The sequence below is a fragment of the Malus domestica genome, chromosome 02 (assembly GCF_042453785.1).
Source record: "Malus domestica chromosome 02, GDT2T_hap1".
In the NCBI taxonomy this organism is placed as follows: Eukaryota; Viridiplantae; Streptophyta; class Magnoliopsida; order Rosales; family Rosaceae; genus Malus; species Malus domestica.
In genome coordinates, this window is record NC_091662.1 from 8484726 (window position 1) to 8501200 (window position 16475).

At 36.9% G+C, this 16475-nt stretch overlaps 2 protein-coding genes across 4 annotated transcripts; one reads left to right on the forward strand and one right to left on the reverse strand.

Moving 5' to 3' along the window:
• Positions 1–293: 293 nt before the first annotated feature.
• On the forward strand, positions 294–4272 carry LOC103454406 (uncharacterized). 3 transcript variants are annotated; one of them, XR_531991.4, is made up of 8 exons: positions 294–1110; positions 1236–1362; positions 1493–1628; positions 2290–2326; positions 2451–2691; positions 3052–3172; positions 3255–3350; positions 3889–4272. XR_531991.4 is itself a non-coding variant. In XM_008394009.4 (7 exons), the coding sequence occupies exons 1-6, from the start codon at positions 901–903 to the stop codon at positions 3141–3143; spliced, it is 843 nt and encodes a 280-aa protein (XP_008392231.2). In that variant the 5' UTR covers positions 363–900; the 3' UTR covers positions 3144–3172; positions 3889–4272. The 3 variants fall into 3 exon arrangements, 1 of the variants encoding a protein (XP_008392231.2); XR_531992.4 differs by having other exon boundaries at positions 363–1110; positions 3255–3374; XM_008394009.4 differs by lacking the exon at positions 3255–3350 and having other exon boundaries at positions 363–1110.
• Positions 4273–5286: 1014 nt separating this feature from the next.
• Positions 5287–10742, reverse strand: LOC103418214 (uncharacterized). The gene is made up of 15 exons (XM_008356353.4): positions 10335–10742; positions 10126–10215; positions 9874–9945; positions 9704–9775; positions 9379–9606; positions 8933–9049; positions 8726–8836; positions 8205–8327; positions 8043–8111; positions 7811–7917; positions 7058–7141; positions 6846–6933; positions 6305–6424; positions 5945–6129; positions 5287–5826 (listed from the first exon to the last, which is right to left on the reverse strand). The coding sequence occupies exons 1-15, from the start codon at positions 10461–10463 to the stop codon at positions 5538–5540; spliced, it is 1884 nt and encodes a 627-aa protein (XP_008354575.1). The 5' UTR covers positions 10464–10742; the 3' UTR covers positions 5287–5537.
• Positions 10743–16475: the final 5733 nt, after the last annotated feature.

Below are 16475 nucleotides of genomic sequence, written 5' to 3' on the forward strand. Positions count from 1 at the left end.
AAATTGAAGTATTATAGCCACTCAGTACAACAGTTTAGTGATATTCCTCTTCACTTAGAAGTAAGAGATCTTCGGTTTGAATCTTGTGAATGGTGAATTCGATACCAAATTACGTTGCTTATTTTGTAGTTTAACTTAACTCTTCTACTCTTAGTGTAAAAATATCGATGAATTCAAAAAATTAAAATAGTATAACGTAATTTACCTATAATTTAATTAATTACCGTACCAATTATAGTTCCGTTTGAGCTTCGATATGCTTTAGGGTTAATCTGGACCCATTGAGCCCGACTACTTATTAGACCACGTTAAGTCATGTCGGGAAGATTCTAAAAAAGGAAAGAGAAAAAAATAAATAAAACAAAAAAATAAATAAAAATAACAACTCAGCAGCCATATTTCTCAGGGCCTGAGCGATCGAATGATTAGCAACTTCCTTTTGGCGTCGTCAGTCGTATTTCCGGCAAATCACTGCAGCTTTTTACCCTCCAAAATTCCCGAAATTCCAAATCGGCAGCGTTTATCTGATCGAATCCCTTCTGGGTTTTGCTTTTCAATCCTCGAATCGAATTGGGTTAATTTCAATTTCAAATTTTTGATTTGATCCAATCTCTGATTTCAATTCTCTGAAAGCTCTGTTTCTGTCTTCAACTTTTCAAAACCTTTTCTGTCTCTGTAGAGTCCAGTACTAGGGCTGTTGGCAGTGGGTAGGGTTTTCTGAAAGCGAAAAAGGCAAAGAGCAGAAGATCATGGACCTCAGCGCCTTCTGGGACCACGTGTCCGTCACGTGACTCTGAGAATTTCCCTTTTGTTTCAGTCGTCGTCTTCCTTGATCCTCTCTTCTCTCTCCCTCTCCCTCTCTCTCTCTCTCTCTCTCTCTCTCTCTATGTTTGTGTGTATATGGCTTACCAGCAGCAACAACAGCAAGGAGGGGCTCAGCTGTTCAATTCCCCGTTCGGGGACACGACGTTGACGAAGGTGTTCGTGGGGGGATTGGCCTGGGAGACCCAGAGCGACACTCTACGACGTCACTTCGAGCAGTTCGGCGAAATCCTCGAGGCTGTCGTCATCACCGATAAGAACACCGGCCGATCCAAAGGCTATGGCTTTGTCAGTACTCAATCACCCATCTCTCTCATCTTCCTAAAAGTATGAAACAATCGATCAAATTTTGATCAATTTGAGATTAATCAGCTTTTTTTGGTTTCTGGGTTGTTTTTGTTTGGAGGGTTTAGGTCACATTTCGTGATCCTGAATCTGCAAGAAGGGCTTGCTTGGATCCCAATCCTGTGATCGATGGCCGCAGAGCTAACTGCAATCTTGCTTCTCTGGGTCGTCCCCGCCAACCTTTCCTTTTTCATGGTATATTTTTAATCTATTTCTCATTGTGTTTTTTGTTTTCCTTGCATTTTTGTTCTGCTGGGTACTTAGGAACTGCATTTCTAATGCTGTATTTGCAATCGAATTGTTGCTTTGGTTGATTGGATTGCAGGGCAAGTGAGATCACCAGCTCCAATCCTCGGCCGCGTGCAGCCGCCTAGAGCTGCTTACATGGGGAGCCCCAACCCTGCTTACCACCACCCTATTCCTCATGGTTACCAGCCCGGGTTCGTGTACCCGTCTTATGGGTGAGTTTTAAATTTAGAAAGCTCTTGGCTTTAGATGTTCATCTCAAGCTTACCGGTTGAGGCCATTTGGGTGTTGGGTGCTGGGTGTTGGAGCTTATGCAATTTGACTCCTTTTGTCTTGACTGCAAGAGGCAAAATTTCATTCCAGAACTCACTACAACTATCTGATCGAGTGTCTTTTCTCGCCAACCATTTCCTCAGCATTCAAATTTTTGAAATTTGAGCTATTAAGTAATCGTTTTGAGTACCTAAGACTGAAACCTTAGCTAGCGAAGGTCATTTTACAGGTGATAATATAAATTGTGTATTTGGGGGAGGCTTTTTGTCAAAGTGTGTTTATCGTTTATCGTATGTTGAATGTTGGGTGGGATATGCTTGACTACATAGAAACTTACTAGCATTAAGCTGTGTAAAACCATGGAATCACATTGTAATGAAAATCTTATTTAGTTTGCTTTGTAGCTTTATGCATGTGCTGTAGTATTTCATCTCTTCTGCTCAAGGAACAAAGCGTTTTGTGTTATAGTAGTACTCCCATTGTTTTTTGGACACTTATGGTGCCCATCTTTGAAAAGCTTGAGAGGAAGCTTGGGTTCCTTACGTTGTTGAAATTCCATGTGGCTGTATGATCTCAAGAGGTTCAAGAATTTCTGTTTTGCAGGTACACAGGATATGGACCTGAATTTGTCTACCCACAGGTCAATACTTTAATATGTCATTCCACAGCTTTTATTTGCGATTTTAAAGAGTAAAAGAACAATGCTTGATTGTTCGAAAGCTAACTAAGCCGGTTACCAACTTTTGTTCATCAACTTTCGCCAGGGTGCCTACAGTCCTTACATGACTCAGCAGCAATACCTTCAGATATATGGGGTACCAGGCACAGTCAACCCTGGCGTATATTCATATGGACAATTGGGTCAGTCACTCCCTGGAAGCCATGGATATGCAACAGTTCAAAACTATGGAGTTCCAGGTCATCATGTAATGCAATTCGGTGGGGCCAATGTCGGTGCAGCATCCCCAGCTGCCATTCCAACGATTCAAACACCATATCCTGCAGGCAACATTCTCTTCCTAAAACCCTTCTTCCCTTTTACAAGAATGATAACCTTCATTGCAATTTATTAACATGTTATCAGTACTTTCCTGATACTAAAATTTTTATGAGCCGATCAGATAAATGTTCCAAGTACCACAATTTTTTTTATAAGATCAACTACCACATATGAAAGTCGCGTAATGAGATTTTCTCTTAAAAAATCTTTTTTTTTTTCCTTGATTTATGGTAACTCATTTTGCATTCAATGCCTGCGTACCTGATTTCAGCATTGCCGCACTGATGGAAGTTGGCAAGAAGAGATGTGCAGTTATAATAATTCAAGTCTAATAGTCAGTGATTCTGGTTTGCTGGTTTTTTCAGGTATAGTTGCACCAGCTCCAGGACAGACGCAGTATATGCTTCCTACTAATTCTCCTCAATTCACCAGTGGTTCCGATCAAACTGCAGGTTGAGTGGTAAATCAGAAGGGTCACTTCTGGAGGTAGAGATTGTCACCTTGTCCACCTTTTTATTAAACATATCTGCATAATTACACTGGAAATCCGTCTTTGTCGGGGATGCAGGTAATCCTTATTGCAGCAGGACTATGAGAAGCTACTGCTACCTAAGTGGCAGCCTCTAAATCTAGCCTTGCAAGTTATTATCTTTACTTTCTAGAGGTGACACCTGTTTTCCCTTATAAAGTAAGATTTTACTCGTAGCATAGAATCGTAGCTTATGACAAATTCCAATTTAAATCGAACCTCTGTGGGAAATTTTTGCATTGCAACACGGATAGTTGTGTTTGGAATCGATAATGATGCTTTAGAACTGTTTGACCTGAGATTCTTTTACTTTTAGCTTTATTGTTACGTGAGTTTCTGTCGTAGTGCCATTTCACCATATCCGTGATGAGAGATAGTGACACGCATGTGGATACACCCTCGATTTCCCCCTTTTATTTATTTTTTGAATCTAGCAACTTCCCAACTATGTGGAATTTTAGTCACATCTGAAACAGGGCTTTTTACTATAACCAGGAAATCAGGGATCAAAGCACATGGGACCGAATACCATATACAATACATAAATACATACATACATAGACATATATATATATACACACACACACACACAGTCATACCCTCGTTTTTTTTTTTTTTTTTTTTCTGGTTTGTAAATTCTTGTGACTATATATGATATGTTTAACTAATGCAGGTCATTCATGGTGGTCATCGGAGATACTTCAAAGTCAGCTGTTAGATGTTAAAGAGGATGGAAGAGCATCATGGGTTGTTGCTTTTTTCACCTGGTGGTGTCTGTAAAATATGCCGTTGCAGTGCCACGTGGCTCAAAGCCGCTTGGCACGATATTATGGGTCATTGCGTGTTTGCCGGAAATATGGTTTTCCGGCAGACGCAGCGTAATAAGACTGTAAATGTGTAAATAACCCTAAACTTTCTTCTGTATCAAAGAAAGAATCAATACGATTCGTTTCATGGACTCTGGACCCAACATATGGGTTCAGTCATTGTCGAGTCTCACACATTGTATTTACCACCGAAAAAAAATCATTGTTCAAATTTGAATTTCTCTATTCAATTGGCGCTTCTTCATTTTCCTTTGGGTAATATTGAGGGAGTCTTAACGAAACTCATGATACTGTTCATGTTTAACGTTAAAGATATTTTTACTCTAAAATGTCACTTCTGGTACTATTTACTAACAACATTTTTTCGTCATTTTGGTTAAAACTCAAAGTTTTAAAGTCATTTTTATTAGTTTTCCTTAATATTATTGGAGCTTCAACTTCTTCTTCCTCTTTATACTATTTCGTTTCATTATTTATTGGTGTGAGATTAATATAAATGATATCCGTGTTTGCGGAAGAAAATCCGTCATCTAAATATTTTTGCATGTGACTGTCGCACCTTCATGTTACATGGCTGGATGGTAACACTAATTTAGATTAGAACTCGGAATTTTGAGAATCTCTATATGCATTCTACTATCTATTCAATCTTTTAAAAAATATTTGGATTCAAAATCAAAATTTTAATGCCCAACTTCTAATCTAACTTGCATTCTTAGCGGAAACAAAAAGGACATGTGAAAATCATTTATCGAGAATTGATGGTGTACCTAAAAAAATCTTGGGTGTGAGTTTGTAGAAGCCCAAAACCAAAAGCCTACTGCAATAAGGCCCAATATTCCCAACTGAACACCGATGAAATTGAGAATATGTAGCTACATTAACGCATCAAGCATACATTGGTTCAACTACTCACTGATAGTTGTATAGCTTCTGCGGTGTCGGCCGGGTGACAATGATCGGAATTGACCTTGGTTCAACTACTTTCACTGACGGTTGTAGCTTCTGCGTCGGCGGGGCGACGGTGATCGGAATTGACCAGCGATAACTCGTATTTCAGATTTATGCCCAGTTTCTTGCAAACTCACAGATTGAGTTAAAACAAGTTGGACAAATTTAATCAACCCTCGCAACATTTTTTCGCATCTGTAAACATAATCATTGCCGTTTAGGGTTCCAAGATTTGGGATAACAAGGTTGGATCACGAGGAATTCGAACTCGGGTGCATCGCAAGACCATAACGTCCAAATTCAAAACTTTATATTTGATTAAATTCTTGGGAGTGCAGGAGAACAGTGCTCCATAACGTTACATAACACAACCAAAAAATAACTAGAAGCTGAACTCTACCACAACACATCTCACTCATCATCAGCTCACCACATTCCCCCGACGACGGGGCTAACTGCGGCCAGCACAATATCTGTTTGTACAAACAATACAGTTTTCATGCTTCTTTCGTAAAAGAGATGGGAAAGGGTTACGCGTTTTAGTTTACAGAGACTCCGGACTTGTCGACGGTCTAATTCTTGAAGGCATCCGCATGGGTTGTTTTATTGCACCACCAAATGTACTATGCAAGGAATTCTTCGGTGTGATGGACATTTTGTTCAACGCGGAGTCGAATTCATCGAGATCATAATGCTGTTGCAAAATCGCATAATCCATTCCGTCCACATTTTCATCCGCGACAGCGTCACCTATGTCTTCATCACTGGAATCTTCGTCATCGTCATATGTAGGGTGAACCATCGACCAGAAAATGAACTTCGGCCGGATGTATCTTTAGATAAAGGAAAAACTAGTGTCAGCAAAGGTTTCAAAACAGGTTTTAAGCATTTGAATCTTACGGCTAACAAAGCTTTCCTTTTTGACCTCGAAAGTTCAAAGTTAATACAAACCTGTCACTTTTCTTCAGCAAGCACGGGTCAAATGGGAAGAACATGTCTAGCCTTTCCCTCCCACCAAATTCCTTTGAAAGTTCTGATTCCAGATAGTCATCGAAATCGAATTTGTCAAGTGTCATGAATAAACCAGCTGCTTTTGATTGCCGTAGAAACTCGTTTACTATGGAAGGCAGACACACCTTTCAAAATGGAGAACAAAATTAAGCACAATGATGCAATAGTTTTAGACATTAAAGAATCCTTCTCGAATGGTATGAAGGAGAATCAAAGATCGAGGGAATAGAAAGATAAACGAAATAATTATAATGCAGCCCATTTTTGTACAGGGTGGAACTACATGTAAACGGTCCTCACCTGCAGCGGGCTCAATTTATTATTCAAAACAGACTCCAAAGGCAGACGAAGAAGCCATGACTTCAGCAGAGGAACATCCATCATTGACCTCATTCGGAAGCAAAGCAAATACATGATAGCCTGTTGGATGAGTAAATCGGCATCAATGGAATTATACAAGTAAATAAATTTGATATTGCAAAACATAGATATAACATTCAAGTAACTTAAGCATAGAAGCAAATGAATCACATGATGCAACTAATAGCATAGGGAAAATTGCAGTTTGAATGTCCAAAAGTTGCGGACTTAGTTCCAGAACTAGATATGGAATCTTCCCTCAGATAGTGTAGAGATACGATTGAATGTCAACAAAAGTTTGACTTGGCAATTCGATATATAAACCAAAAAACCAAATTTCAAAACAAAAACATATTTCAATATGAAATTCACTTGACTAAACAGTTGTTTACCCTCTTCACACGATATATTGAAAACTAAGAAATCTGAAATATTTATTATTATGTCTGAAGAACTGATTCCATAGTGAAACAAAACAAACCTGACATCCTGAATAAAACACTCTATGAGCTTCTGGATTTACTTTGTCATTCTGCGTTTTGACATATTTACAGCACCAATCCACCAACCTGGAACCAGAGCAACATATGACAACAGCGTTAGACAAATTCCTTCTGTATTTCCTTTCTTATGTCTCATTGCTGAGTCATTGTAAAAAAGGAGATTACATGGGGCTATTGGTTTGTACACAACCTTTCCAAAGTGTTAGCAATCACAGAAGCCGACAGAAACTTCGCACGAGACAAATAACTAGCAAGATAAGAAACGGCACTCATTCTGCACAAAACCAAAATGAGAAATCAGTACTATAAACGATGCGCGAAACATCTAAAATCCGAAACTATGATATTCAGAATGTCCTAGTTTGCCATAATATTACACAGATGATTCAAGAAGCTTAAGATACTCTCCTTGTAAACACACACCAAAAGAAAATAAGAAAAAATAAATTGGAAAAAAAATGGTATGTGAGAGAACCTGTGCAACAGATGGCATCCAGCACAGTGATTTAATAAAACAAAATATTTTAAACCATATAAATAGCCTCCCAGGTTTTCCAACGTTTCTCTTAAGACTAGCAGTGATTACATGTGGGTTAATTAATGGGCATGTAAAAAATGCCTGGACATGCCTCATATATATCTAACCTATGTTGTGTCATAATGGGCACTGATGCAAGTACAGATATTCATTACAAAAGTGTCAAATCCTACAAGCTGCACCCAAAGGTATGAAAGTACAAATGTGATGGATAGCAATTACAGAAAATCACTAACAAAAACTATATAGATGACAAAAAAAGATTATATGTTTATGTCAAGTTTAAGTTTAAGGACCACAAGTGTAAAAGCAACTTGTGATATGAATACTATACCCCAGTTTACGAACTAAGAAGTAAAAAACAAAGAATACCTGACTATACACAAGTAAAGGCAAGCATATTACCTGAGAAGTGGGGGGTTGGTACTGCAGAAAAAAGTATTTTCAAGCATCAAAGCAAATGTCACGCCACAATTTCCAGGATCTAGAGAACATGCATAGAAGATCACAAACTGCAATAAGAAAAAACGCAAGTTAATAAGGGGATAAACAAACCAGTAGATATACGAAGAGGAATAAAGGAAAAAAACAAAACAATGAATTAAGAAAACAGATATGGAAATTGTTAATAAATTACCTGGGCAAACTTCGATTTGTATGCAGTCAAAACAGTCCTCTTAAATGACTCCAGTAGAGTTTCAAAGACCTAAACACGCCATATACATAGGAATTAAAATGTGAAGAATGGAGACAGTCATATTGAGCATGTCAACCTCAAAATCAAAGAGTTGAAAGATACCTCGATCAAACGGCCACCAACTTCACAAGACTCAAGATGCTCAAAAGTTAACACCAACAAGCTATCTAATTTTTCGGCAAATGAATTACTCCCTGAAACCTTCGTACTTAATTTTCTTGCAATCTGTATAAATAACTTGTAATCACTATATAATGAAGGTTTAAAATCATCATGAACAATAGGGAAGAACAAGATTGATGTGAGAACAGAAACAAATATCAATAATAAACTCAGGGAAAACTGCAAACTAGCAACTATGCTTCATATTCTGTCTCGCCCTCCTCTCTTCCCCATTGTCTCTTTTTCCTTGAATTTTGAACACCTCTTTCCCTCTTGCATGCTAAGTTCTATCAACTCGTTGTCAGACATTGCATTAATTAATACCACTATCAAGAGGGTTTCAACTTGTTGCCTTATATATCCCCGGCTCCTCATAAAACAAACTTAACTCATAAAGAAATTCAAGGGTTGTATGCATGGGGTTGTTCAATTTGGATAAGAGTAATCAAACTCAATCATACCTCACTATCATCATTCAGATCATCATCCGTAGACTCGTGTACAGCTTCTAGCTCCATCTCAAATATTCCTTTACTTGAGTCATCTTCTATGTCATCCCATCCAATCTCCACCTGTAGGAAGCCACTTCATAACGTTTGTCATGAAACAAAAAAGAAGCAATTATTCCATTCAAATGTTAATTTCAATTTTCAATTGAATATACATACGTCCAAGTCTAGCAGCAATTCCACCACGCCAGTTAGCATTGGGATCCGAACCACTTCACCAAGAGCTCCACTCTCCAACTTTAGCATGTTCTCTACGTACATCACAACACTAAGAGTCTACAAGAGCAATATGGCATATCATATATTTATCAATTTAGAGAACACTGGGATGGTAAGCAATGCAGACATCCAAAAGGAAATAAAAGAAGAAACATATTCAATTATTAATCACAGTTGGAGGGAAAAGCCATCATTATGAAGAAGAAATGATATGATACAAAGCTATATACAATGAAACATTGGCCTAAACAATCATGGCCACTTTGAAAACATGTGTCGCTTATGTATATATACCATACGAAAGCTAACAAAGATTGCAGAGGATATCTTTTTGAGTTAACAACACTTTATTATAGATGGGTACATGCCGTCCAGAATTAACTTACATTTATATCATGAAAACGATATTGTGGTGTTGCAGCTAAAACAATTGGCACCAATCTCGCAGGGGAAAGTGGTAGCATATCAGCAATATCATTCAGAGCTGAATGCACGCGAGATAAAACTTGGTCCTTTTTTGTAAGACCACGTGGCAGCTGGAAACTTTTAGGTGGAAAGAATTGTTTTGTGAGCATCGCCAAACACTCATCTACAAACTTCCCGCTGGAAGCAGCCTGCGCCATCATGAAGCAAAAAAAATCTAAAATTTCTGCCAACTTGTTTAAAAAGCCTTGAAATTTGACAAAGTAGAAACATGTAAAACCCACATACCAACGAAATAATGAAATGAATCACTGCATCCATCACCTGAGGCCTCTGCGTCCACAAGTTCATCCCAAAAATCTGAAACATTTTCGCAATCGATTATTAATAAAAAAAACCACCAAGGATTGGATACATACAGCGAGACAAAAACAAAAAAAATTATACTAACAACTTACTGCAGCGAGAAGTAGATTGTGTAGATCATGATCTATATAAGAAACTGCTCTAGATAGTGCCTCCAAAGTCGTCTGCCGAGCAATAAACCGAAAAATTGAAAACTTAGACAAAACAAATTTAATTGAAACCAAATTAATTGAATATACTGTAAGCACATACCACCGAGGCAATAAACCAAAAAAAAAAAATTATTATCAACACTTGGATAAAACCAATTCAACTAGAAACAAATTAATTGATTAACAACATACCACAAGAAAAGCCTCCTCATCGGCGCCGTGCCCTCCGTCGTGGCTCACAACCGAAATGAGCCGTTCGTAGTCCTTGTTTTCAGCCAGAGCCTAAACAATTCAAATCAAACTTGTCAAAATTAACATCCACACCAAAACAATCAAAAGCAAGCTCACTAAAACCCTAAACTGGTGCAAGAAATCCACAGTTGGGGAATCGGAATCCTTACCGCTGGTGAACCTGAAGTCACTGAGCAAAGAATATCCCTGATGTGATAGACGAGGTCGGAATCGGTGAAATCTCCGTCCTCCGCCATCTCATCCAAAGCCGCCTCGTTGTTCCTCAACTCGACGCCCATGGTTGTCTCGCCCTACGGATCCTCCTGCAAAGAATTTAAGTGAGGATGGCCTAGGCGTCGGGGTTTCGGTTCAGCTGGGATTGCAGGCGGAGGTGGGTACGAGAAGTGGGTGGGCAGTCGTCTTCTTTGCTGGAGCTGCTGCGGCTATGGAGATTTGGTTGTTGAGTGTTGTGTGCGGTGCGGCCGCCGAGTGTATGGAAGAAGGAAAAACCCCAAAAACCAGGGTTTTCAAGAAGCGGCTGCCTCTTTTTTGTATGTATTTATATAGGTACCGAATTCGCTTGGTCACAATCCCTCTCCTTTTTAAACGCGGGAGACTGCCATTTTTTTTTTTTTTTTGCTATTTCCCTAATTACATTTCGATATTTTTTAATACTTTTGCCTCACGTATCGACGCATATTTGATCACATAATTTATTTAACAATTTAAATTGAGGGTTTGGTGATCGTCGAATCAAATATAATTATATTTTGCGTAGATCAATAGTGGTAATGGATTAAATATAATTGTTAAATATGAATTGACACTAAATTAGTGGCACAATCAAGGATTCTTTGTGAGATATGTGTTTCATAGTATATATTGTGAAAAAAATTTGAACTCAAAACATGAGCAATTGAAGTAAGTGTATACTACAATTAAGTGGGAGGTAGAGAGCAGTGTTTGAAATATCGTATTGGAGAAAATATTGATAGGCAAATTTGTGGAAATATCGATGGATATATTGTATATCTATATCGATATTGATTACCTTCGATTGAAATGATGGAAATTTGCTTTAAAACATAGAATTTTAAAATTATTTTTAGGGAATATCGTATAAAGCCACAACACACGTATGAATCAATAATTAATAATTAGATATTGTGTAAACAATAAGTATGTGATATGTGAGAAGATAATTTTCATTATAATGACAAGTAATAAAATAAAGCATTTCACTAGAAAGAATAAATTATAGAAAGAATAAATTATACATAACTTAATTAAAATTGTTGTCACAAAAGCATCACAAGTTTTATTGAAGTAAATTAATATCATAAAGAAAGAAATTAAAAAGAATGCATAGGCTCATGGATATTCTTTGTAAACTTTTTGTAAATTGTTTTCAAGTACTGGATATTTCCTGAAAACATCGAGGAAATTGACTGATTTCCGAAAGTATGTGATATGTGAGAAGAAAAACCTTCTTCCATATCATTCCATGAAATTTTGGATATTTCCATATAAATATCGAGCATATCCAAGATATTTCATGACACATCCCGTTCCAAATGAGGGCATGCTGGCTGTCACGTGAGTGTGACGTAACCATTTACACAATTCAGAAGCTTTAAAGATACAATTACTAAGATGAAACACCCGAGAGTGAGTCATACTTTTGTTAATTCTGTCAGAACACCGTTGAATTCCTCAAAATTATAGCTCTAGGTTCTATTGGTGTTGGTGGTCTCTTGAGAGATAATAATAGGAACTGGATTTCTAGGTTCACTGCCAACCTTGGGAAGGGCAAAATTATAGCTGCAAAACTTTGGGGCCTTTTTTTTGGATTACACTTGGCTTGGATGAGAGGTTTTAGATCTGTTGAGGTGGAGGTGGATTCTGCTACTGTTGTGACTCTTGTTAATCAGCAGGATAATTCTCTCCATCATCTCCACACCCTGATCCGTGGCTGCCAAGCTTACTTGAAGATGGACTGGCATTGCAAGCTCTCCCATATCTATAGGGAGAAGAACTTCTTTGCAGACTACTTGGCAAGCATTGGATTGACTTATGACCTGAGTTATTTTGAATCGCAAAGTCCTCCTCCTGGTTGTATTCCTTTTCTGTTTGAAGACTTTCTTGGGTATGCTCGACCCAGAGAGGTAATGAGATAGTTTCTTTTTTGTTTTGGGCCATTCGGCCCCCCAAAAAAAGAAATGTTCCAGCTACCTTTGTTTGCATATGGATTCGCATGGATTTCGCGGAACTAAAGAAAAATACTGCCTCTAGAGATGAGATTCCAAAGATTCGATCCGAAGCTCTCTCTGTCGACTCCTCCTTCCCCGACATGGATTTCACAAAAAATCGCTTTCAGTTATTATAAATCATGGAGATAAGTTTAAATGAATTGAATAACTGATCAAATCAAATTGAAAATTCAAAGAAGAAGGTGAAGAAAAACGTATATTTCATGTGTGTTTTTGGACCCTTAGGATCCGTTTGGTATCTAACTTGAGAACAAAACTCAAAATTTCGATTTTTTCTAAAAACACATGTTTTGATTTAAAAATTTTAAATCCAAAACCTTGTTTGGTATGCAACTTCTCTAAACTAATAAAAAAAAAACACACACACATTTTGTGTTTTCAACAAATAAGCTTTGTTTTCAAATATTTTTGGGTTAGAATTTTGAGAATTGTTTTCAAATCAAATACCAAACAAAGATCTTAAATTGTGACTTAAAACATGTTTTTGAGTTAAAAATATTGGATCCAAATTCAATACCAAACATGCCCTAAATATTTTCCTAAAATTACCATTGCATATGAGGACAAAAGTGAAATTACCGTTTATTCAAATAAATTTATAATAAAATAGTTCTGGGCCTCTTGCCCATGGGCCATAAGAATCTATTTCCGGACCAAGGGCTGGGCCCGTAACAAAAGAGTAGCTTGAGCTCGAGTGGCCCAAGCTTGTCAAAAGTCGTGGGTGAGCCCGAAGTCCAATTATTTTAGCCTAAGTGGACTATTTGATTTGTTACCAAATGGTAATGTTGAAACAATAACGAGAAGAGGATCCTCTCCGGATCCTCTTTGTGAGGATCCTCTCCGGATCCTCTTTGTGAGGATCATGGGGATCTTCAACTCGTGTCATTTCATCGTATATCATGCTGCCATAAATTATTTTAAATATTTTTATTTAAAATAAAACATAAACAGTACCAGATAAAAACTGATCGCATGATGTACAATGAACGGATACGATTTAAGGATCTCCATGACCCTCACAAAGAAGATCCGGAAAGGATCCTCATTTGTTGAAACAAGGTAAATAAGATTACTTCACAAATTAATTCTTTTGCAATGGAAGTCAAACCAATCATCATGCATCCTCCCGACGTAGGATTCAGCACTTATAAGTAAAGGAACTATGTTGCAGATAAATTAGTTGGAATTGGTCATTCTTTGGAGTGTGGACCCGCTGTCGTATTTGTAGGCTCCTCCTGATGATGTTGGTGGTTTAGCTCTGAAATATCTATGGAGTTACTAGACCCAAATTTGTTTATTATTTTTGTGTTTTGTGGTTGTAGGCCTTCCTTTGTATACGTGAGAATATGAAGGTAAAAAAATTCCGCATTGGTGAAATGAAAAGTCTTTCAAAGACTTATAAGAGGTTAGGATACTCCTCACATTAGTTTTATGATAGAACCTTAACTTTCTTCAGTATAAAAAGAACAATAATCATGCATCCTACCCAACAAAAAAAAAGAGATAAAAAAGTGCAGAATGCCTATTTTAGAATGCAAATATAACAACTCTCATTTTTATTTTTGAAGAAACGATACTATATACATTAAGGGGTAAACCTCACAATAGACTAACAATAATATGATTCAAATTCTCCTTTGGTAAGAATAAAACTTAAGATCTCTTACTTACAAATAAAGATGAATACCACTAAACCGTAATAATAAATGACAACAACTCTCAAAGTTAAATATTAATGCAACTCCTATCATCTTAAATAATCTCTAATGCCTTACCTATGTGCTAGGCAACCACGCACACCCTTATGCCATCAGATAGTAATTGTGACATGCGCACGAAGTTGTTGCGGAAGATTTCCTTTCTACCTAACACAAAAACGAACACAAATGATAAGTGGCAACGCTGAGAAAGTTATCTATATCTAAAACATCATGATGCCAGTTTCTCAAAATTTTCATCCACATCATGTACGTTAAATTTATCAGTTAACAGTACTGCTACGGTAACATTCTAGGGCAGAAACTTAAGTTCGTATTTCATGAGGGAGAATCCAGTGTCATAGTCAACAAGTGAAAAAGTTGGAAGTACACATTGGACAAGAGAAAAGCACATCATGTGATCGAGTGATAGGGATAAGTTCTCAGACTTGGTTTCTCTGCCCTCCCACTTTCCATACACTCTCATCAATTCTTATTTGTGCGGTCACGGTTAAGTCACGTCAATATTTTATATTATTATAATTTTTTATCTTATTATCTCTATAAAAAATCAATATAAAATGTTGATGTGGCTTAATCGTAATCGCATAACTAAGAAGGGATGAAAGTGTATGGGAAGTGAGAGGGCAGAGAAGACGGGTCCTAAGTTCTCACATGCTATGACAGTGGCAGTTACTAGAAAATCAATCCATCCATCCATCCATCCATCCATCCATCATCATCTATCATCCCATACATCCTCCTTGAAATAGCAAAAAACCATCAACATAAAGTTAGCCCACAAAGGCTTAGCCGGTAGAGAAGATGCACAAAATACAATTACTCAAACGAGGCCAACGCTAGGAAGATTATTTATTTAAATTATTTTTTGTAAAGGATTTTTTATTTAAAATGGTATCATAGAATGTCATACTCTTCATTTTGATCTCTGAAATTCAAAATCGATAAAAGTAAAAATTGTCCACCATAATCATTTTGGTCATTATGTTAGAAATCTTCGTTAAATTGAGAGTAATTTTGTCAAATCAACATCTCCTCTTGAACGGTGGTTTCTTCAAATTAATGAAAAAATTTCACAGAATGACCAAAATGATTACATATGAAAAATCTCATGAACCATTTATATCAGTTTTAAATCTCATAACCAAATTGATGTTATGATAGTTTCAAGGACTATTTTGGCAGAAAAACCTTTTGTCAATACTTGATAGTCGATGATTAAATTAGAGAGCTACCAGACTCACCATATTGTCTTATTTTTCCACCCACATTCTAATCTCACTCACCTTGAAAAGTTAAAAAATTAAAATATATTTTTTTTCCCACCCACTACTATTCCCAAAATAATCTTGACTATATATACTTGTGAAATTATAAATTTGTGCGAATAACAAGAGAAGCATGCGAATTCAAATGAAAAAGTTTGATGGCAAAATCAAATATAAATTCAAAGCCATCAAGGTATCCAAATTCAAATGGAAAACCATAGAGGTGGCCAAATTCAAATGTAAAACTTCGACATCGACAAATTCAAATATATGGATCGGCAAATTCAAATGATGCATACCCAAAATTATTCTTCTACTTCTTCAATAGAATATAATCTTCTACCTCTTTTATAATAGTGTCATCTTCTACACCTTCAATGAAAAATTTATCTCATGAGTCCATTGTTTATTTTTTTTATTTTTTTTGCTTTCTCTGAATGAAAGGAAATAGAAATATGAGTTATTGTTTAAAGTAGACAAATCGTCTCTAAACCGAGTGTGGGAGTTATCACGTCCAAGCTTCTGTTTATAAAAAAACAACACAAAAAAAGATAATTAATGTCATCATTAGTCATTTTACGAATGGATGAATTTGTAATTAGAAAATTCATTAGGTGGAAAGATAAGATATCAGGGTGGGAACAACATCACTCTTAAATTATTATTTCGGTGTTGACCATCACGAATGGGGGTGGGTAGTGTTCTTGAGACTTTGTAGTTTGAGGAACCATCGGACTTGCTTATGGATGTTTTGTTTGAAGATTTTTAGTGAGCCTCTTTATAGACACTATTCTCAATTTGTACATATTATCTTATGATTTAATGAATATCGTACATTTTTTAAAGGACAATGTTAATGACAACGTTACATTGTTTACAAATATAATTTAAAAATTTAATCTATCTTGCGTCATTCCTACAACAACGGTTATGGCATGAGCAGCCACTTTGCAATGCCAGCTGGAAACGGTTGGACGATCCAATTCCAACTCACGTTCCATGAAACAAAAACACGTCCCAACGTGGACACCTGGACACTGCATTTACTGCGCCTC